The sequence below is a fragment of the Grammomys surdaster genome, unplaced genomic scaffold, assembly GCF_004785775.1.
Source record: "Grammomys surdaster isolate TR1022 unplaced genomic scaffold, NIH_TR_1.0 313, whole genome shotgun sequence".
Lineage (NCBI taxonomy): Eukaryota > Metazoa > Chordata > Mammalia > Rodentia > Muridae > Grammomys > Grammomys surdaster.
In genome coordinates this window covers 362373-385448 of record NW_021604732.1, presented here as the reverse complement: position 1 = coordinate 385448, position 23076 = coordinate 362373, and the positions used below count along the sequence as shown (strand labels likewise).

Sequence of the window (23076 nt, the reverse complement as noted above, 5' to 3'; positions counted from 1 at the left end):
TGCAAGTCACATGGTAAAGTGCCTTCAACTGTGTTCCTCTGCTTGTTCATGGCCACAAGGCACATGCAAAAGCATATAAACACCCAGGATTTCCTTTCAATAAAGGAGACTTGATCAGACCCTCTGTCTTGTCTCCTTTCTTCGAATCTCTTGCCTCTCCATCCCCACTCTCTCTCTCTTGCTAGACCCTGACCCACAGACTGGACCAGAAGCTTGGGGTTGGGACATAGTGGAGCTCAATGTGAAGCAGCGAGAACGAGAGACTCAGTGAGGAACATTATTGGAAGAAGGGCCAACCAAGAATTCAGAAGTGAAACAAAGGTAATTGCCATAGGAACCTGCGAACCTCAAGACCAGTATGTCATAGTTATGAAAATGGGGAAAGAAATAAGTCAGCCTGAACTCAATTCTCTGTTCTTGTTTTGTTGTGTGTTGTTCATGTGTGTTGATTGTCTGCTTCTGTTTCATTGTTTAAAGGCTGTTTCATGTTCAAAAGAAAAAGAAATGCATATATCTAAAATTAGAATCCAAGATACGATCAAAGGTTGATGGTGATTTGTCGGAGTCAGACTGGGACAACCTAGATGAAGGGGCAGACAAATATTAAGACCCTAAATGGCCCTCTACCCGAAGATCCCCTCCCTGTGCACTTCTGCTTCCAGATGCTCCTGCTATGGGGATGGTGGTTGTAGATCCTAGAAAGGAGTTACAGGACAAAATTTCTCTCCTTTAACAACAAATTTCTCTTCTTAAACAACAAATAGAGTTAGAGTAAGAGTATCAGGACTTAATTAATCAGCTACAAAAATTGAGGACAGGGAAGATGTCTTGTGAGGTCAAGGCCAACTGCAAAAGTCACCCAGCTCCTTTCGTTCTTCAACCTAGAGTTCAAAGACAGCTCCTATCCTCTAGCTTTAGTTCAGCCACAGATCATCCAGAGGAGGGAGAGGCTGAGGCTTTCCCTGTATCAGAAACTAGAGACACTCAAGGGGTTGCTTGGAGACATCACACAGGGATTAATTTTCAAATTATTAAAGAATTTAAAAATGCAGTGTCTAACTATGTGGGTTAATAGTTGTGCTCTGTCTCTGCTGAAAAAAATCTCACAGCCCAGTCAGCAGCATAGCCAATGTCCAAGCCAAGGATTGTCTTGCTTCCCAGTGTCCTCTAGGTAGGAAGGGATGAAGAGTTAAGTCTCTAAGAAAGCATCCAGCCCCTCTTGTCCAGGTCCCTTTCAGTTCTGGATGGGTTAAGTGTTGGTGCTCCTTGAAACCACCTATCTCTAATCTTGAACTTTTTTGTTGGTGGTCAGCCATAAGGCCTACCAACCAGTTGGCTTCTCAACATCTCTGGCCTTTTCCTCTGCTCTTAAAGTTCCTGACCTTTAGCAGTATGCTGAGCAGACTGGGCAACATTCATGGGCCACACCTGGGAAGTCGTTCCTTTTGGCTGACTCCTTTCTGGCACTTTGCCCTGTGCCGAGTGGCTACTCATGGCCACAGCACTTCACCTGTTCTCCAAATTCTAGAGCAATAAAGGTATCCCATGCCTGAAGCTGCTCAGAGGTCAGGGGTGGGAGTAGAATGGTGCCATAGATGAACATAATGGCAGTACTGCCTGTGGCATTGGTGGTGCTGATTCTCTGTGAGTTTGGATAATGACCAGGCTTGGCAGATGGGCAGCCAGGGATGCCCTACTCTTGGCAGACACTGGAAAACCTGTGTGTGTGACATTTCCAGCTCGTTATGTGATCTCGAATGCATATTAAACTCTCAAACCCACAAAAAAAGTGGAGTGTCACAATATGGCACCACTGCTCCTTTTACTCTTGCAATCTTAGAATCTGCCACAGAGGAGCAGATGACTCCTGGCGATTGGAATACTTTAGTGAGAGCAGTTCTTAGCGGTGGAGACAATCTTATTTGGGAAATCAGAGTATCATGAAAATTGTAAAGAGTCAGCTAGGAGAAACATTCAGGCAGGCAATGGTTGGTCCTTTGATGCCTTAGTAGGAGAAGGGCAATTTGCTTCTAGTGATAACCAGATGCAATATGACCCAGGCTTATTTGCTCAAATTCAAAGTGCAGACATCAAGGATTGGCACAAACTCCCGGTAAAGGAAGACCCTGGTGCATTTTTGACAGCAGTCAGACAAGGGCCTGATGAAAGATTTTCTGATTTTGTTTATCCATTAATGACAACAGCATGGAGGATTTTTAGTAATGCAGAGGCAGGTGTAGATTATTTGAAACAACTTGCATATGAAAATGTCAATCCTGCCTGCCAAGTGGCCATTAGACCTTACAGGAAAAAGACAGACCTTACTGGGTGTATCAGACTCTGTTCTGACAGAGGGCCCTCCTACTAACAGGGCTTAGCTATGGCAGCTGCCATGCAAGGACGTAAGAGATTTTTTGGCAAGTAGAGACAAAAAGACCTGTTTTAAATGTGGCAAGCCTGGACACTTTGCAAAAGATTGCAAGACAGAAAATGAGCTAACCCAGAGACAGCCTAGAAAACAGCCTGGGTTGTGCCCACTTTGCAAACATGGAAGGCATTGGGCTAATGAATGTAGGCCCAAGACAGATGCACAAGGAAATGCCCTTTCCCATAATTAGGGAAACGGGAACAGAGGCCAGTCCCAGGCCCCGAACCAACACAAGCCAAAACAGGCTTATGGGGCAGTCAGTTTCATACCAGCAAACAACAGCAACCCCTTTCAGAACTTAGTCAAGCAGCACCAGGAAGCGCAGGACTGGAGCTCAGTTCTGCTACCCACACAGTATTAACCCCAGAAATTGGACCTCAGGCCTTACCCACTGCAGTGACTTTATCAGATCCACCATCTAATTTGGATCAGGCCATAAAGGCTCATGAGTTATATCACCTTAATTCTCAAACTTTAAAGGTCATGTTTAAAATTACAAGAGAACAAGCTAGACAAATTGTCAAACAATGTCAATCATGTGTTAAACTTTAACCAGTTCCTCATTTGGGTATAAATCCAAAGGGACTGATATCAAACAGTCTCTGGCAAATGAATGTTACTCATTATAATGAATTTGGAAACCAAAAATATATACATGTATGTGTAGATACATACAGTGGTTTCATTTATGTGACATTACAAACTGGAGAAGCAAGCAAACATGTGATCACTCATATGCTTGCTACAATTGCTGTATTAGGTGTGCCTACACAGATAAAACCTGACAATGGCCCAGGTTATATAAGCTCCAGTTTCTACCAATTCTGTGAAAAATTAGGAATACTACATAAAACTATATTTCATATGATGCACAGGGCTAAGGTATGGTAGAAAGGGCACATCAAACCATTAAATGTAAATTTGAAAAATTTAAGAATGGGTAATGGTACCCTATCAAGGGATCCCCCAGGAATATCCTTCATGATACACTCTTTATTTTAAATTTTTTAACTTTGAATTCTGAAGGAAAATCTGCTGCAGATAAATTCTGGCATCCTGATACCAAAAAGAATTTTGCAACAGTCCTCTGGAAAGACCCATTGACTGGAACCTAGAATGGGCCAGATCCAGTGCTTCTCTGGGGAAGAGGTTCTGTCTGCATATATTCCCAAATGACAGATGCCGCACGCAGGCTGCCAGAGAGACTGATTAAACAAATAGACAACAATAACAAATCCAGGTAGGAGAAACCCCCTGAGAAGCATATTTTTTCTTTGCAGGAAACATGAAGATGCTTCACAATTTCCTTCAAACTGTGACAGATCAATCATCAAACCTGACTTGGGAAGTTCCCAGTGCAAAAGAAGACATCACTACCCACATCTCCAGGGTGGCTCTATTGTACTTCTGGTTCCCTGACTAGAGTTATCTTTTGGGTTTAGGATTGACTGGAGCAGGGGCAGGGATTTCTTTACTTATTTTGTTAAGATCAAAGCTATAATCAGTTCTGTACTTCTATAGATTTAGAAAGAATGGAATCTGCTTTATCACATTTGTAAAATTCATTATCCTCCTTACCTGAAATAGTGCTACAGAATAGAAGAGTCTTATATTTTTTTACTCCTCTGACAGAGGGGGTTGTGTGCTACCCTTAAAAAAGAGTGTTGTTTTTATACCAACCATTCAGGCATTGTTAAGTCTCTTGTCTCTTGGGTTTACGCTGTTCAACAAACTGATGGTTTTTGTATGACAACAGATAGATGCTACTCAAATGAAACCCATACAGGTCCATTATTACAGGCTGGAAATAGGGGACTCTAAATCTGTCATCAAGACTAAGGAGGATTAACTCCTAACTTACGCACTAACCCAGATACTCAATGACAGGTAAGAGAACACCTCAAGACTCTTGCCCCTAACTGGGAGGCCTCACCATCCTAAGACAGGAGCTCAACCAAATGGCTGTTGAGTATCCAAAGACGGGAAAGGGAGGCTGGGGTCTTTGTTCCGACCTAAGACAGGCATGGTTTCCATAAGTTTTCCTGCCTTCCCTTTTGAAAAAAAATTTAAAATGGTGACATGTTGGGAGCCGACTCCTAACAGAAAGCGGCTATCGTCTTTGCAGCCATCTTGAGCCATATACCCTGACAAGAGACTTGTTTCTCAACAGCTCACAACAGCTGAGCACACTCTGATAAACATCTTTTATTTTTCTCACATATCTTGTTTTTCTGTTTAGTGCCCCCAGCTGAAAGGTGCACATGGTATCCATGTCTGCAAGGCACATGGGAAAGTGCATTCAGCTGTTTTCCCCTGCTTGTTCATGGCTGCAAGGCACATGCAAAACATATAAATACCCAGAATTTCCTTTCAATAAAGGAGACTTGATCAGATCCTCTGTCTTGTCTCCATTCTTTGTGTCTCTTGCCCCTCCATCCCCACTCTCTCCCTTGCTAGACCCTGACCCACGGACCAGAGCAGCAGCTTTGGCCAGGACAAGGGAGAATCGAGAGGGATAACTAACACTAAAGATCTTTGAAAAAACCACAGGAAACCTATTACTACAGAAGCTGCCTAAAATATAGAAATGAGTTTAAATGGAGCAACACTACAAGGGAGGGAGCAAGGTCTCTCCCAGACACCATAGACTACCAAATACAGATCTCAATGTGACGTATAGATTACTTCTTTTTGAGTTGCTGGTCATTGGGATCCCATAAACCCCTAAACATTCTACGCTATTACCATTGCTTTTGGCTAGTCTTCAGAACTTGACAGTAAGATTCTATTCCTGAAGGCACCACACAATGGAGACACAGGGTCTGGTAATGATCTGAAAGCTTCATTCCTACTTTCATAGTGCTGCAAGTTTCTAGGCATGCTGCTGGAGAAGAAAAACAACCACCATATAACCCAGCTGTGAACACTTCGAATCCTACAATAATGAATGCTCTGGCAAGATACACACTCTGGCACAGGAGTTATACAAATGTTCTGGGGACAAACAATAACTTTCTGACCAGATTTAAAGCTTGTGACACAAGACCAAACTCATGTCTGGTACTGTTAATTGGACTAAAAACCTATAGCTGGCTAGGACATAGGTCCCAGCAGGAGAACCTAATATTATTATTCTGCAAAAATCACATAGTAGTAAATTGCTCCTAAGTTTTCATGGGTACTTTGTACTTGAGATTACCACATAATTTCAACTCTTATCAAAGAAGCTCATTTTGCAGTAGCCGATGACTCACAGAGATGAACATCTCATCAGCATGTGGAGAATAAAAGATTGTGGAGTATTCTTCTCAAAATGTAATTCTACATCACACTCCTCTCCCCAAGGTGCATGAATCATTGCAGAAAGAAAGGAAGGGGAGCGGAGGTATTGGAAATCTTGTGAGAAACACTATATTCTTGATATGGTGGGACTGTTGTATACATAAAGTCTCAGAGGCTGTAATCAACATGCACAAGACCTGCACAAAATCAAGCCAGCCGAAACTAGAAATTTTGAGAGAAGGACTCATGAAGTCCTACTCCTTTCTGAGAATATACTAACTGATGGCTTCTTGGGAAGAGAGAATCAGTTTCCTCAGGGATGTGTTTCCAGAGAGGCTACTCATGATCCAGTAGATGCTTTTGTACTCATATGCATACAGGCAGCACAGATGGACTCAGTGGAATTTATGAAAAGAGCAAATTGCTAGATGTGGTGGAACATGCCTTTAAATATAGGACTAGGGAAACAGAGCAGAGTGATCTCTAAGTTGGAGACCAGCCTGGTCTACATAGTGACTTCTAGACCAACAAGCATTACATAGTGAGATTGTCAAAACAAATGAACAAACAAACAGAAACAAACAAACACACACACACATGAGAAATGACGTTGGGATAAAAACATGGCAGTGGGATGAGGGAGAAAAAGGAAATTGTATGATGGGTTTGATTTCATGAAAACAAATCATATGTATGCATGAAATTCTTAAACAATAAGAAATTTAAAAATTAACCTCAGATATATCCATAAATAATCAAATGTGGAATGGTGAGACTCATCAAAGCCTAAAAATGATGCTGTAATAGTAAAAAAAAAAGTATGTTGATTTGATTAAAATAAATTGTTTAACTTTGTTGATATGTTATACTGTCCACATAATATAGACAAAAATTACCTATGGGTCAAGAAAATTAAAAAATGTTTAAAGATATGGAAGTTCTGACTGAATAAACATGATGATTACATGTTGCATATCTGTGATGATTAGTGTTAGTTGTGGACTTGACAGAATCTAGGAACACCAGGGAGATGGGACTTTTGGGCAAACCTGTGAGGAGTTATCTTCTTGCATCAACTAATATTGTAGGAAAACCTATCATCACCTTGTCCCAGACTATGCTGTCATCAGGAAATCCTGAGATGGATAAAATGAGAAAGTGAACTGAGTCCTAGGAAAAATCCATTGCTCTCTTTCCTGAGTGGTTGGGATGTTACCAGCCACTTCAGCCAGGATACAGGTTATTTTTATCACAGAAACAGTGTGACTTTACATAGCACCTTGTCTAGGTCATAGTACTCAGGTATTTAGTTGATCCCTAGGGTAGATATTACCAAAAAGGTATATTAAAAAAATAAGATTAAATTTGAAATCAGGAGGCTTTGAATACACTAGATGACCTTCTGTCCTGTGGATGCACCCATGAATCAATTAAAAATCTTACAGAGACAAAAAAAAAAACAAATATTCCCTAAGAAAAAGAAGAGAGATTGTTTTTTCCTCCAAGTTATTTGGATTCAGCCTTCAGGATTGACTCTTTCCAGGATTATCAGCCTGACCTGAAAACAGGAATCATAGAGTGTGAGTCAATTCAAGAGGAGGGAGGAGAATGGGGGGGAACAAAGGCAGAGGAAGAAAGGTAGAGAAAGGAAAAGAGAGGAAAGATCTAAGCATGGTTAGGTTTATTCCTAGTTTATTGTTTAGAGGCTACTGTGAATGAGAGTGTCTCTACACTCTCATTCTCAGTGTGCTTGTTATTGGCATATAAAAAGGCTACTTGTCCTTTAAAGCTAATTTTGTATCCTATGACTTTGCTGAAAGTATTGATCAGAAAGTTTTCTGGAGGAGCTTTTAGGATCTCTTATGTGTATTATACCATCTACAAATAGAGATCATTTGACTTTTCCTATTTGTATCTCTTTAGTTTCCTTCTCTTGTCTTATTGCTCTGGCTAGCACTTCAAGCATTCTATTGTTAATGAGTGTGCATAGTAGGCAGCTCCGTCTTGTGTGGGAAACCATTGCAAGGCCTTACACTCATGCTTGGCTGTCCTATCTACTGTTCTTCTTCCTGCTTAGCTTCCATGATTCACTTGTCAGTTCTCAGAACTTCAAACAAGGCCTCATAACAACCCACCTTAGTAGCCCTTCCTCCCGACCTTTAGGTTTAGCCAACATCCTGCTAGATAGATGTTTTTAGAATCCCTGGTAACAGCAAGGCTTTGTGAGAACAACAGGTATAACCTAGTTAGACGCCATTGCTGCAGCTAGCTTCCTCCACCTGCAAAGCCCCCTTTCCCTTCCTACCCCTCCCCATATCCTGTTTTCAGACTATATAACCTGTGTGAACAATAAAATCTTTGCCAGCTTGATCAGACTTCTTGACTTGCTGTGCCTCCTTTTTTCTCACCCATCTCAATCCTCTCCACAGGGTTTAAGGGTCCCACTTGATTGTCCAGCTGGAGTGGACAAGTGGTGCCCAAAATATGGGGCTTGAAGACCCTCAGAGGGGACCACCACCCCACCTTCGAGTAGCAGCAGAGCTGGCATTCAGGACTCTGGGAGTTCCGGGATGCTGAGACAGGCATTTGGTGAGTAATCAGGTGGTGCATTATGTATGTAGACATGGGTCAGAATCTTTCTCAGCAAGATTTATTCATTTCAGGGCTTAAGGATTCCGTTGAGACCCAGGGAGCCAGGGTTGAAGAGAAAATTTTAAAGAGATTTTTTGATTTTCTGGTTTACCTTTGTCCCTGGTTCCCCCAAGAAGGAACCATTAATCAGAAGTAGTGGAAGAGATTCGATAATTGTTTACAAGATTATTATGAGACCTTTGGTCCAGAAAAGGTCCCTGTTACAGCTTTTAGCTACTGGAGTCTCATTCATGACCTATTAAAGACTCACAATAATTGACCTGATGTTCAAAATATCATTGAAGAGGGAGAGAGGGCCCTACATCAGAGTTCGTGCCTTCCCTCTGAATCCCCTTGTTCGAGACCACCCTCTCAGAATTCCTGTCCCGAGGGTCCCCCACTTGTAGAAATTTCTCAAAAGGCACCTTCAACTTTGCCCACTAAAACTATTAAAGACACCCCTCTCTATCCCCCTTTGATTGGTCTTGAGAAGGAAGGTGGAGAGGAACCCCTCCATCCGGGAGATGCAGCTGCCCTTGATGAGGAGGCTGCTCGATATCACAGTCGAGACTGGCCCCCTCTTGAGAAAACTGTGGCTCTTTCAACCTCCAAAAACCCCGAGCCACTCTCTAATCAACTTCTTCCCTCTTTCTATCCCCTGCCGCCCATCTGTCTTCTTTTGATCAAGTTTTTCTAACAAGCCCCGCCCTCTTGCAGGCATGCTCCACGGCTACTGCCGACTTGAGCGGTCTCACAGATTTGGTCCGGAACAACTTTCACTTTTAAAAACTCTTCATGATCTGGATAAACAATTAACAGATCTCTCTCTCCCCCCAGGCCAACAACACTGCGTGCTCGCTTTTCTGCTTTCCTTTAGCAGTGGCACGTCTGTTCCCCCAAGACACAGGTGACGAGCCATCTTCTAGTGAGGCTTGCCCTTGTGATCCTAACCCTGATGAGACTATTAGTGAGGATGAAGATGGCCGGGACTCTGTGGTCGGAGCTGTCCCTGAGAGGCCGACCCCAGGCCAAGATACCCTTTTGTATACTCCTCTTAAGTTGTCAATTCTGGAAAAACTTAAATCAGCCACCTCTAAGTATGGTCCAACAGCCCCTTTTACCTTAGCCTTACTGGTGGCCTCTACTGAGGCTTGGTTAACTCCAAATGAATTTTTTCAGCTGGCTCATGGTGCACTAGAGGGAGAAGATTATTATTGAAGGCTGAATTTCAAGAAGCGGCTCATAACAGCATTTCACACTACTCCGTATTCTCCAGTTCTTACCATTTTTCTTCCATCTCTTCTGTGATATTCTCCCATGTCTTGAGGTCAAGGGAAGATAAATATAGAGTTCCAGTCCATGGCCGACCTCTAGCCACCTTTTCTCAGTACTACCACCCACTAGAAAGAAGATTCTCTGCCTAAAGTTGAGAGCAGCACATGCTTATAACTATGAACATAAATGCTTAGAAGGCAGTTTGGCAAGATGGCTATTTAATAAAACATCAGGAGGCCCTCCCCTTCGGCCAATGAGTTCTCTAACCTAATATAAGTTCCCTCTGTGGAGCAGGCTTCAAATGTAACTGAGAGCTGTTGGTTACTCCCATACCCAGTACTGGCACTATTGTGTCTGTGGGCACATCTCGTCTGCAGGGCCCAGACAGTTTTCTTTAGAAGAACATGACATCCAGGAATCTTTGGAGAGCTGCAACCTGGAGAATAAACTCTGGTGACAAGAGGCTTGTGGCTGTGAGTGTAAAGAGATGTGATCACAGCATTGAGGAAGGGTTGGTGACATTGAGGAACTTATCCTCTCCACCTCTCCTCCAATAGCTATCTCTGTCTAGGTCTATATGCCTCCACATATCCAGGGAGCCCACTGCGGTTTCTCCACAGCCCAGCAGCTGGTCCTTTTCACTTTTCTCAAGCTCTAATATCATCTTTGCTCCTTGCTGCCTTTGTGCTCACTGAAAAAGCATCAAGTGTTCCATACCCCTGCAAACATCTCACAGAGACATTCTGCAAACATCTACCTAATGGAGACAACCCCCGAAAACATCTACCTAATGGAGGCCTCCCACAAAAATCTACCCATGGAGACCCCCGACTCTCACAAATGTCTACCTCATGGAGTAATTGCTAGGCACTCGTCAGAAACACGATTCTATCATCTGGTGTGTTCTGAACCTTGGTCTTGAGTTGTCTTGGTGGCTCTTGACCCTGTGAGACCCCAGGTTCATGGGTGCCTTTTAGGCTGAAATAAGGTTAGTCAACCAGTGTTCCTGAGGATGATGAGGCAGGCCCATGGCACAGTCCTTCCCGATGGATGGCCTGTTTCAGTCATTCACTGGTGATTCTGTAGAATCCTCACCTCTTTCATCCTTGTCCCCAGGAATCCTTTGGCTTCAGAGAGCTCATTCCCCTGGTGTCTTGGCTAAGTGACCCTTCACAGGCCAAGATGAAATGGTCTTCCTGGCCTCGAATCGTCCAGTCTTTTTTCAATCTCTGACCAAGTTGAAATCATAAAGTGTTCCTTATCTTTTTCCTGGAAATGTTTATGCTGCCCAGAAAGCACACATAAAGAGGTTAGTTTCACTTTTGTTTCCAGAAAATGCGTAGCTTCCCTTCTTTATAAACACTGTCCTCATTGCTCCAGAGTCCACGGAGGCGATCCCTACCCTCTCTTCTCCTTGATTTTTTCCTGAAGGAGGGCAGACCTGTGCAGTTGGTGGTGGCTGTGCTGTGCGCTGCAGTGAGCAACAGACTCGGTATTTTCTACTTCTCAGAGCTGGTAAGTGAGAAAAGCCTTTGCCTCTGTAGTGTCAAAGGTTTTGGCTTTTCATAGGCGGAAGTCATGGGGTCTGGAGCTGCCTTTTCGTGCCAGTTTTTCTATGAGAGTTCTGTAAAAGTTTGGACTGAGCAAACTGTTTCTGGGTGACTCTCATAGGAAACCATACAGAACTCACTGTAAAGTATCTGGATCTCACCACCAGGGAATTTTGTCATAACCCTATGAGCTTTCCGTAATTAACAAAAATCTAAGTAATGTTTCATCATTGACACAGAAATAAAGCTGATTGCTGAGGTCTGAGGCTGTCCATCCTTGTCCATAAGACACAACATGGTAACCTCCATCTTCACACTTACTGAATATACTTGAGAGTGTGTGTTGTTGTTTTAAGATGCTGAAAGATCTTTACTTGTTCTGATGTTCACCTTAGATAATTAGTAATCAGAAATAAAATAATTATTCCTCCTGTTCCTGTTGTTTCTCCCTGCAGTTCTTTCTCCTTGCTTTTCTCTTCTCCTTCCTTATCCTCTGTCTCCTTCTTCTTTGTACTGAGATTGGACCTTGGCTTCATAAACTTTGGGCTATGCAAGGGCTCAACAACTAAGCTGTATTACAAGACCTTTTATTTTTTATCTTTAATATAAAAATGTATTTATGTATGTATGTGTGTGTGCATACATGCATGAGTGTCTGCCTATGTGTGCATGTCTGTGTGTGTGTGTGTGTGTGTGTGTGTGTGTGTGTGTGGTCACAGACATTCTATGGCACATGTGCAGAGGTCAGAGAACAGTTTTGGAGAGTTAGACTTTCCTTCTACCGTATGGAGGTGGGTCTCTCTTGTTTCCACGGCTATGCTGTATACTCTAGGTAGTCAACCTGCAAGCTTCAGGCTGCATTCTCCTATGGCTCTTATATTAAAGGAGGATTGGGGAAGTTGCCAATGTGTATCATATCTGGCCTTTTATGTGGGTTCCAGGGATTAAAGATCACCAGGCTTGCCTGACAAGTGGTTTTATCTGGTGACCCATTTTCCTGGCCCTGTTTTTACTTTTCATTACCAATAAAATTATTTTCTTTTGGTCACTGACACATGATAGACATGGCAATTGTGTTGTTTGGTTTTTAAAATATTACTTAACTATGCATTAAAATAGGTTACATTTAAGAACTTTTATAGTAAAATTTCCTATAAACAAGATTCTTTCTTAATATAGTCCCCTATGTTGTTTCATATGTAAATAATCTACAAAACCAGACATAAAAGTATCAACTCTATTGATCTAGAAGTCCATATATATTTTGTAGTTACAGAAAGCATACATTCTGAAAAAGCATACATTGTGTTTTTATCAATAATATGCAATGTGCACTTTGCTTATCAGCAATCAGATGCTGATCACAAATTGTTGTCTCCTAACGCTGTCTGCTGAGAGTAACCCTTCAGTTTCTTTGGTAGAGACACCATGGATTTTTAAAAACATGAAAATAACCAAAGCTATTTATTTTTTATTTTATTTATTTATTTATTTATTTATTTATTTATTTATTTATTTTTAATTTATTTTATTTTATTTTTTTGGTTTTTCGAGAAAGGATTTCTCTATGTAGCCCTGGCTATCTGGAACTCACTCTGTAGACCAGGCTGGCCTCAAACTCAGAAATCCACCTGCCTCTGCCTCCCAAGTGCTGGGATTAAATGTGTGTGCCACCACTGCCCAGCTCAAAGCCATTTTTAAAAGGCAACATTTTACTATGTTGCCGGTGTAGCCAAGAGTGGCCTTGAACTCACAATTCTGTTTCCACTTTCCTAGTGGACTTAGCACTGTACTTAGCCAAAAGCTGATGTTTGTTTAATAACAACAGAGAAGTTAATTTGTCAGTCTAGCTCCAACAGTGAGATCACTAATCCAGGGTTGATGACTAATGTAAAACAGGCCCTCTCTGTCTCTCTGTCTCTGTCTCTGTCTCTGTCTCTCTCTCTCTCTCTCTCTCTCTCACACACACACACACACACACACACACACACATACACACACAGACACAGACATACATTTGGTGGATGAAGCAAGGTTCCAACAACTTTATTTTTTTTCTTAGTCCTTAACGAAATAAAATCCCTCATGCAGGAAAAAAAATCACACACAATCTCCTCTTAATCATGAATTTTAATTACACAAATGGTTACAAGTTTCATATTTTTTAAAAACAAGTGATTTTAAATCCCACATTTGATCACTCAGCTTTTCATGTGGTTCCTTCCCATAATTCTAACCCCTAAAGTAACAGGTTTTCTATTAGAGATTAACAGAATTTGAGTAAGACAGATACTTTTTAACAGGCGGTCTCTTTTGTACTGGCAGACAGACATTTGTGGTTGCAAAAAGGAGGTAGACATCACATTATTCTAATTCAACAGAATTCTTATTTGTCTAACATAGTTAATTATGTACCTATTCTTATATTGTTTTCATAGAAAAGTAAATGTGAGTGCTCTTAATCACTGATCCAACTCTCCAGATCTTTCTACCATTATTGAAATGGTATCAAATAATGTACAATTTAAGAATCAATAAAACAGATTAAACCACTGTTAGTATTGCAAGACAAAAACCCACTGAGATTCTGTTACAGGAACAGAGCTGGACCATTATTTTTCTCAATTTTCTAGAATTTAATTTTGAAAAATCACTTTGGTGGGTTATAGCTTAGGGTAGAAATAAAAACACTATTTTTTTTTTAAAAAAAGGCATATTTAAAATTGGTTGAAGCACACTTTGTTGGTTTTTGTTTACAGAACTGGAAATTCTTGCTTCTTCAGAAAATAATGGCATGCCTTTGCTTGCAGACAGGGGCAAGTTGTCCTCTGAGAGGCTCCACCCAGCAGCTGACTCAGACAGATGCAGATACCCCCAGCCAAACAGTGGATGGAGCGTGGGAATGCTTATGGAAGTATAGGAGGAAAGATTGCAGGCTGAAGGGGATAGGAACTCCATAGGAAGACCAACAGTGTCAAGTAATTTATACCTTTGGGGCTCTCAGATTCTGAACTACTAATCAAAGAACATGCACAGGCTGGACATAGGCCTCCCCGCACATATGTAGCAGATGTGCAGCTTGGTCTTCATGTGGGTCTCAAACAGGTGGAGCAGGAGCTATCCCAAAAGTTGTTGCCTGTCTGTGGGATATGTTCTTCTAGCTGGGCTGCCTTGCCTGGCCTCAGTGGGAGAGGAAGTGCCTAGCTTAGCAGAGACTTGAAGTGCCAGAACCGGAGGTGGGGTGTATAATGGGAAGGAGGAGATCCACACAGAGGAGAAGGGGAGAGGGAATGGGGGAAGGATTGTGTGAGGGTGTGACCAGGAGGGGCCCAGTGATGTAAAATTAATGGATAAAAAAAATAAATTGAAAAAAATATATGCTTGTTTTGTAATTAAATAACCATTAACCAACCATTTAAGATTTGTTAGGTTAAAGAAAATAGTGTCTTCAAGACACAATGGGACTGATGTACACACAAACTCTGAGACTGTAGCAGCATGCACAGAGCCTGCACAGGTCCAAGCTGGTTGGGCTTCCAGCACTGTGATGGGGAAGTAGGCATGGGCTCTCAGTCCCAACAAAGGCATCTCCAGTTAACAACCACTCACAAACAAAGGAAACTTTAGTTTCTCCAGGGTAGTCTGCCTGGGGATGCAAACCACTCTCAAGGACAGGCCCATGCCCAGCAGTAGATGGCCAGAAAAAAAGGAACTTCAAGGTTTGTTTTTGGAGATATTTTTGTCACATATTGCTTTATTTGGCCTTAAAAAAAAACTTACTACTTGTATATTATGCTTTACAAGTTTGAGCTTTTATGGTATGCGTGTATGTTTGTGTGCACACTTTTGTGCATACACACATGTATTTCTTTTAGTTAGTTCTTTTTCTTGTTAGTTCGTAGAGTTTAAAAACCCTTGTTTGTCTTTTTTATTTACCTGTCTGTTTTCTCAAAGGACAAACAAGGAAGGAATGGAGTTGGAAGGGTAAGGAAGGTTGAAAAATTATGAAATAACTTTATTTTTTAATACAATATTATTAGGTAAGCATTCCATGTACTTTTATGCAATAAACACAGAAAGGAATTTTAAATATTATAAATCTCACTTTATACATTATTCTGTAGGGCTTTTATGGATATAAAGCTTAGAAAGAAGAACTTTCTCAAGATTCTCATCAGATTTAGGTGGTTCAAACTATAAGTAACATTAAGCTCAACACTGAAATTGCTTTTAAAATAGAAGTTTCTAGAAGTTTTAATTCTTAATTTAAGGACGTTCTGATTTACACCAGTAAGCTACTTAAGGTGTTTTGTTTTGTTTTGATCTTTGTAAGTATTTTTCTGCTAAAGAGCAGAGTGGAAGAAATGTTTTCTGTGCTCTTAACTTGAAAAGGAAGACTATAGAGATCAAAGGGAAAAGGACAAAATTCACAAGTGGATCCTGACATCCTGTCAGAGTCCACAGCTGTAGAGAACATTTAATTCTCAGTTTTATGATGGAAATGTTAATATCACTAGAAGGTTCTAGTCATTTCAGGTACAGCAGAGGTGTACATCTGGCAGACAGGCTATCACTATGAAGGAGGAACACAAAACACACAGTAATAAAGCATGAAGTCATTAAGAAAACAGTGGTAGGACCCACAGGAGATACATCGCTCAGTTCTCTCTACCACACACGTGACATTAACTTACACCGCCACAGCTTTATATTTCTCAGAGAAGAAACATCTTCCATACTGTGGCATGCAGTAATCGCACTGCACACTCTAGGCAGCAATGAACCCTTCAGCTTTTCTTGCAGAACTTGGAACATCTCAGTGGGACTTCTTTAGAAGACCAGCATCTCCTGCTTCGGCAGCTTCTGGGTCTACTCCTTGTTCATAAAGTCATAGGCAGAGTTCATGTATGAAAGCCAGTGTTCTTATCTTATTTAGTTCTGCACTGAAGGTAGTGGCCCTGGCACAGACACAGAGAGGCAGGAGAGGCCTGACCTGGAATCCTTTGTCCTGGGCAATCACAGGGGTGACTTTCTGCACCAGTTGGGTCCCTGTCAGCAGCCTAAGGATGGTTCGATTTGTATGTTTTAAGTTTTGCAGTAGTCTTCCCAATTTGTTCAAGTTACTCATGAACTCCTTCTGGAGGCATTGAACTTGCTGCCTTCCTGCCTCTGCCTTCTGACTAGTCAGAGTTATAGGATATAATAAAATTAGTATGTTTGTTTTATTTTGTTTTGTTTGAGTGCTAAAAGTAGTTTTTTCTTATCCTGAACATTGTTTCTGAAGGATCTGCATAAGGAAGGAAATTGTTGTTCTCCATTAGATTAACCCTTTGTCTTCTCTTAGGAAGGCTAGTGTATTAGTGTATGTGAGGTATTGAGTATGCCAGTTTTACCACTGGCCATTGTACACTGGTGTGGACAAATCACCTGTTATAACTCCATGAATACGGGCAGTTATTATGGGGCAATTGAAACAACGGAAATTTATTCTCTTTTAGTTCTGGAAGTCAGAAATCTAAAATTAGTTCAAAATTAAATTTACACTTGAGTTTATCTGAATAATGCAAAGTACTGGCCCTACCATAAAACTGTTAACCTCAGCAACCAACTCACTTCTTCTGTGTAAATGATATATTCACAGATTCTGTTGGGGGTTATATGGACATCTTTGGGATCATTATTCTGACAGTGTAAAAGTGGTTACTGTCACCTGAATCTAAGACACAGAAACCAATAAGAAAGAGAATAAGTGTGTCTTCTCCCGGACTATAAATGAGATGCAGTGCCATGAACCAGCTTGTGAGGATAGGAGGGGCTCACAGTGGCTGCTGTGTCTGGAGGGGTGGGTTTCTCTTTAACTAATCCTTTCTTCTTAACTCTTTGATCTTTCTCCCTTCTCACAGATCTTCCCTGGTAACTGCTATGGAACAGTTCATCTCAGCCTTCCTGAAGGGTGCTTCAGAAAAGAATTTCCACCAATTAGCTAAGGAGTTTCTTCCTCAGTACTCTGCACTAATCAGTAAGGCAGGAGGCATGCTCTCTCCAGAGACTCTCTCTGCTATTCACAAAGCCCTTCAGGAGGGAAAACTCTCCGATGTCATGAGTCAGATTCAGGAAGCGATTGGTGCTGCAGAGAATGCTGTCCTGGAGGTGGCTGTGATAGGGGAGTCTGGGACTGGCAAGTCCAGTTTTATCAATGCCCTGCGAGGGCTGAGTCATGAGGCAGAGGACTCTGCTGATGTTGGAACTGTGGAGACCACTATGTATAAAACCCCCTATCAGCACCCAAAATATCCCAAAGTGATCTTTTGGGACCTGCCTGGGACTGGGACTCCCAATTTCCACACAGACACTTATCTAGACAAAGTGGGATTTGCTAACTATGACTTCTTCATCATCATTTCTTCTTCCCGCTTCAGCCGCAATGATGCTCTCCTAGCCCAGAAAATCAAGGATGCTGGGAAGAAGTTCTACTTTGTTAGGACCAAGGTGGACAGTGACTTATATAGTGAAGAGAAAACCAAACCCACAACCTTCAAGAAGGAGAAAGTCCTTCAGAGTATTCGAGACTACTGTCTGGCTAATCTCAATGATATTGGAGTGACTGAACCACGAATCTTCCTGATCTCCAACTTTGATCTGGGTGCTTTTGATTTCTCAAAGCTGGAGGAGACTCTGCTGAAGGAGCTCCCTGGTCACAAGCGCCATATGTTTGCCCTGCTCTTGCCCAATATCTCTGATGCTTCCATTGAGATAAAGAAACATTTTCTTCAGGAGAAGATCTTCCTGGAGGCCTTGAAGTCAGCAGCTGTGAGCTTCATTCCCTTTATGACCTTCCTTAGTGGCTTTGATTTGTGTCAACAAGAACAGTGCTTGAAGGAGTACCGAAGCCATTTTGGCTTGGATGATAAATCGATTGAAGAGATTGCTAAAAAGCTGAACATACCCTTGGAAGACATCAAGGGCCAACTCAAGTGCTCAGATTTCTGGTCCCTTGTAAAGGATGACAGCATAATAGCACAAGCTAGGAGCGCTGCTGAAGCTTTTTGTGCCATAAAAGGAGGCCCTGGGTCTTCTGTAATCCAGGCTTTGAAAGTCTACTATGGGCACATTCAGTTCCTTAATGTAGTGGTTGACGATGCTAAACATCTCTTGAGAAAGATGGAAACAGTAAATGTTGCCTAGCCAAATAGTAATTGGATTTCAGGGCTTGTGTGTCCAAATTGTCAATGGAGTTGGTTGTCCTTCCACTAAATTCCCAGGCCAGCTCTTCCCTAAGACCCACAGATGTGTAACCCATGCAAGAAGTCCATTGCTTTTCTTTAGAGATCACTACCATGCATGAATTGTTTTTTGTCCATGTCCTGTTTTATATGTTCATTGGTTAACTATTCTTGATTACAGCCAGCAATAACATACCATCTGCCTCTCTGTGTAAAGAGATAACCTGTTTCTGATCCATTTATACCAATAAAAAAAAAAGGTTTATTATAACAAGATGAGACTTAGACATCACAATTTCCCAATTCTTTTTCACATTTAGCATTTCAACACCCTTCTCACTGAACTAAAGAATGATCTATAAACATGAGAACACAGTTAAAGGCATAGTAAACATTTGCCATGGGAAAGTGCAACACACCCAAGAGGTGGTGACAAGATGAAGTAGTGAAGTAGAAGATCGAGGAAAGAGCATGATGCAGAAGAGGTCAAAAGGGAATCCATAGTTAGGAATACAGCACACTAATGTGAAAACAGGTACGGGCAGTTGCAGGAATGGCAGAAATCTGATGCAGACTAAGGAAAGTAGGGGAAGTCACTGGATGAAGAGAGGTAGAGAGGAAACCGGAGTCACATTCATACATGTGCTATGGCAGAACTATCTGTCCCCCCCCAACAAAACTACAAGTAATAATGATGTCAATGATAAATACAAAAATTTTAAAAAAATGAATTAGGTGGCATTGAACATGTGCCTGTTGCAATCTGACAAAGTAAAGACAAGAATTAGGTTACCTAGCTGAGCCTGGACACGATCCATAAACACCAGAGGAAGGCTTGCTGGTGTAAAGTGACATGTGGTCCATGTGTCTCATCTGGCTCACAAGCAAGGGAGAGGTACTGAGGAGTCAGCTCAAGCCCTCTCCTGAGGCATTTTGGGAAGGCTGGCTTCAAATGTGATGTGCATATGAGAGAACATTGGTATTAGACTTTGTGATTCTCTCATATGTGAAGCCTAGATTTAAAATAGTGTATGTTTGTGTGTATGTTTGTGCATGCCTGTGTGTGTATACTCACTTAAATGTCAGGATGTATTTGTAGGTCACGAAACCAGAAAGGAGATCATGAAAGGGGAAGAGATCTTATGGCTACTGGAAAATAGAGATGGCAGTGGAATACACACAATACAAAAGCAAAAATTGGAACTAACTGAGGAAAGGGGGGAAACTGGCTGTGGGGAAGGGGTCACGGGGGATGGGAATGGGGGAGGGAAATGATTGAGAACAAAGTTTAATGACATATGTGTTGGGATTCAGACCCAGGTCAAGGGGCTGAAGTGCATATTTAACTTACCAAAGTGGACCTGGCCTCCAGGTTCTTCCAGCATCCCTTAGTCCCTACTTGTTACAGGACATGGCTTGCACACCTGTCCTCTGCCCTGAACTTACCAGCTGAGGGGCTGGGCTTCCCCTCCCCAAGAAGCTCTTCCCTATATAACACAGACATTTTAGTCTCTCCCTATGTCTCTGCATTTTCTTTCTTTCTGCATGTGGACTTTCTTTCTGCTCCCCCTCCCCTCTGTTTCCTTCCACATGGGGACTTCCCAGGACCTCATTCCATGGAATCAGTGAACCCATTCAAGGGCAGCTGCCCAATAAACCTGCCTTTGTTATACTATGATCTGGCCTGAATTGGCTCATTTTACCAGCAGAGAATAACTTATCAATGTGTATGGAGGTGCCATGTCTAAACTCTTACTTTGTATGTTAACTCGTTGATTAACTTACCTTCTTGTCTTTATGCCTCTGCCTCCAGAAGGAATGTCATCTGTGTCCCTGAAATGAAGCTCATGAAATCTATTTCATCTATTCTGACCAACACTCAGAACCTCCCTGCTTTCCATCACCCCACTCCCCTACTTACCTTTGAGTCTCTGCTAAACACGGGCTGACTGACTTCTTTGCTACAGCAACCTCTGAGTAAATATTCCATGTTTCCTTTCACTTTGGATTTTCATTGTCTATTTCTACAGGGTCAAAGAAGGGTCAAAAAGGAAGCTGCAAACCAAATGACGATAAATCACATAATATCCAAAGGCATAGGCTGCAGCTAAGGTAGGCCTGATGGAATGTATAGCTTTAAATGCCTGTATTAAAAATAAAAGAAAAGGTGGACTTGGTAAAGAGCCATGATACTTCAATTGGCCTCAAATCAATAACTTACCCAATCCTTCCTCCCAACCCCCACCACACACTCAGAAGACAGAAAAGCAAAGTCCGAGAGGAAGTGGAGTAATAAGGATCAGAGCAGGACAGAAAAGATTGGCAAGAACCAACTGAATGAAAAGAAGAACTAAGATGGGAAGGAAATGACTGGTCCAAGGTTTCTGCTCCAGAACAATGAAAAACAGAAATAAAAACAAAAGCAACATGACTGTCAGGTCCTAGGTAAGTTGTAGGAGAAATTTTATTGTAGATAAAAGAGAGAGTGTAGTCAGAGGCATAGGAATCTTGGAGAGTTCAGAGTGGTCAAGACCATACTGAGCTGAGTGTAGGAGAGAGGGACAGCAAGGAAGAGGAAAGAAGGGTCCAGGTGCAACAGCCAGGAGGCCCAAAGGTACAAAGAGAGAAGGTAACCAAAAGGGTTGAATTATTTAGGGAAGAGTGGCCCAGCCCCCTAAGCTTGAGACTATGGGGTGGGGCATGGGGCAGAGGGGGTGGTGGGTAGGGTGATGGTAGTGGGTGGTATGCCAGCCAGGTAACAGTTAGGAAATGAGGGATTCAGGGAAAACATGGTGGCCAGAACCACTTGGAAATGTTAAATAGGCATCTCAGTCAGAGGGCTGAAACCTAACATCCCAGCCTTTTGTGTGATATTTAGGGGCTGGTAAGGCAGTATTTTCTATTTCTACTTCCTGCTGACATAGGTGCTCATTGGTGGATTGGGGATGGGGGTAGGCCAAAGGAACTGGAATGCTGACCAAGGCCAGGAAGATTGGATTGTTTCACTTTTTGAACAGGCCCTGAAGGACCATCTGGAGCAAAGAAAGTGCAGGCAGTCTGTGAGACTAGACCACCTTGGGCTAGCTGCTTTAAAGCTGTCTGGGATGCAGATTTTAAGGGGGTACCTGGAGCTGGCACTGAAGCAGTCTGTAATTGATTTTAAATCTTCTAGGACAGATAGACTAGGAAGGGAAGGCAAAGTTAAGAGTTTGGAGGAAATGTTTTATACAGGTGTACATTTGAAACTTTTAGACCCACAGTTCTGGTAATTGGGGAGAGAGTCCCAAGACCAGGGGAAGGGGAAGAGACACCACCCTTATGAATAGGCAGTAGGCAGGAAACTTTGGCTGCTTGTTGACCTGAGTACTTTAGCTGGAGTCCATTTGACCTGCAAGAGCTGGATTCAAGTTGATTCTCTGAAGCTTACAAGAAATTTTTTAAGTTTCTAAAAAGATAAAAAAAGTTACCACTGTTTGTAATCTGTACTGAAATCCACATTGTAGAAAAGGCAGTAGACTTTGAGTCATAGTGAAAGACTGGGGACTCAAAAATGTTTTGGGTTAAAAGCATGAACACTCTTTCCTCTATCCAGAGGCTAGGTGTATGTAGATCGGACATTTTTTTTTTTTTAGCACAATGAGAGCAATTTTTTAAAGTCTATATAGAAGACAACCAGAGGAAATTTAAAATTTTGAGTTTGTGACAATAATAACATTAGCAGTGCTTTGCCAGAGCTAGATTAATAGCTTATCAGAACCCCACTGATTGTTAAAATTCTGAACTGTAGGCAGTAATTTAAAGTTAATAGCCTTATCTGTTCCAGTTTTAGCTCCCAAATATTTGACACAAAGACCTATTCAGTTTATTAGTAAGTTTTACACACTACGACTGGGCACATATTCATCAACTCTAACTTTATAAACTATCTACATCCCAGGCACAGGCCCTGCACTGTTTACAGTTTGAGACTCACCCAGGTTTGCTCTACTCCATGTGGATCTTCAGGGTGAATCCCTCAGTGATCTGCACACTACAGTTCCTCCTGGCTCAGGGCCAGCCCCTGTGATCAGAAGTCCTGCCTTCTCTGATCAACTTTTTATTAACCAATCAGGGGTGATGGAAAACAATTTTTCCATAAGATACAGACCAGAGATGGTTGAACCTGCCAACATCTGGACCAGAACCAGATATCTGGGCATAGAAATCAGCATCTGAATACACAACACAAAACCATCCTCTAACACTGAACTTTTGAAGTCTTAGTTGTACTGACTGGTTTTGTGTGTCAACTTGACACAAGATAGAGTCATCAGAGAGGAAGGCACCTCAGTTGAGGAAATACCTCCATAAGATCTATTTGTAAGGCGTTTTCTTAATTGGTAAGCAATAGGGGAAGGTGTTAGCATGCTGACATTTCTTCTAGGCTCTGCCCAACAGTTACCCAGCAACATCCAGGTAAGCCTGACTTGCTATAAAAAGGACTCTTTGGCCCTTCCTCACTCTTTCTCTGTCCCCTTTCTCTCTCTCATCCTTTTCTCTCTTTCTCTGACCTCTTTCTCCCTCTCTCTCCTTCTGCTTCCCCCTTTACCTCCACATGTTCCTGGCTGGCCTCTTCCTTCTCTTCTCTCCTTTCCTCTCCTCTCCTCTCCTCTCCTCTCCTCTCCTCTCCTCTCCTCTCCTCTCCTCT

The 23076-nt window shown here is 41.9% G+C and overlaps 1 protein-coding gene across 1 annotated transcript; it reads left to right on the top strand.

The window, feature by feature from the left end:
- Positions 1–10978: 10978 nt before the first annotated feature.
- On the top strand, positions 10979–18676 carry LOC114629583 (T-cell-specific guanine nucleotide triphosphate-binding protein 1-like). The gene is made up of 2 exons (XM_028777622.1): positions 10979–11131; positions 17070–18676. The coding sequence occupies exon 2, from the start codon at positions 17089–17091 to the stop codon at positions 18349–18351; it is 1263 nt and encodes a 420-aa protein (XP_028633455.1). The 5' UTR covers positions 10979–11131; positions 17070–17088; the 3' UTR covers positions 18352–18676.
- The last annotated feature ends 4400 nt before the right edge of the window (positions 18677–23076 follow it).

Coding starts and splice junctions, on each gene's coding strand:
- LOC114629583 (XM_028777622.1), top strand. CDS start 17,089: ATGGAACAGTTCATCTCAGCCTTCCTGAAGGGTGCTTCAGAAAAGAAT.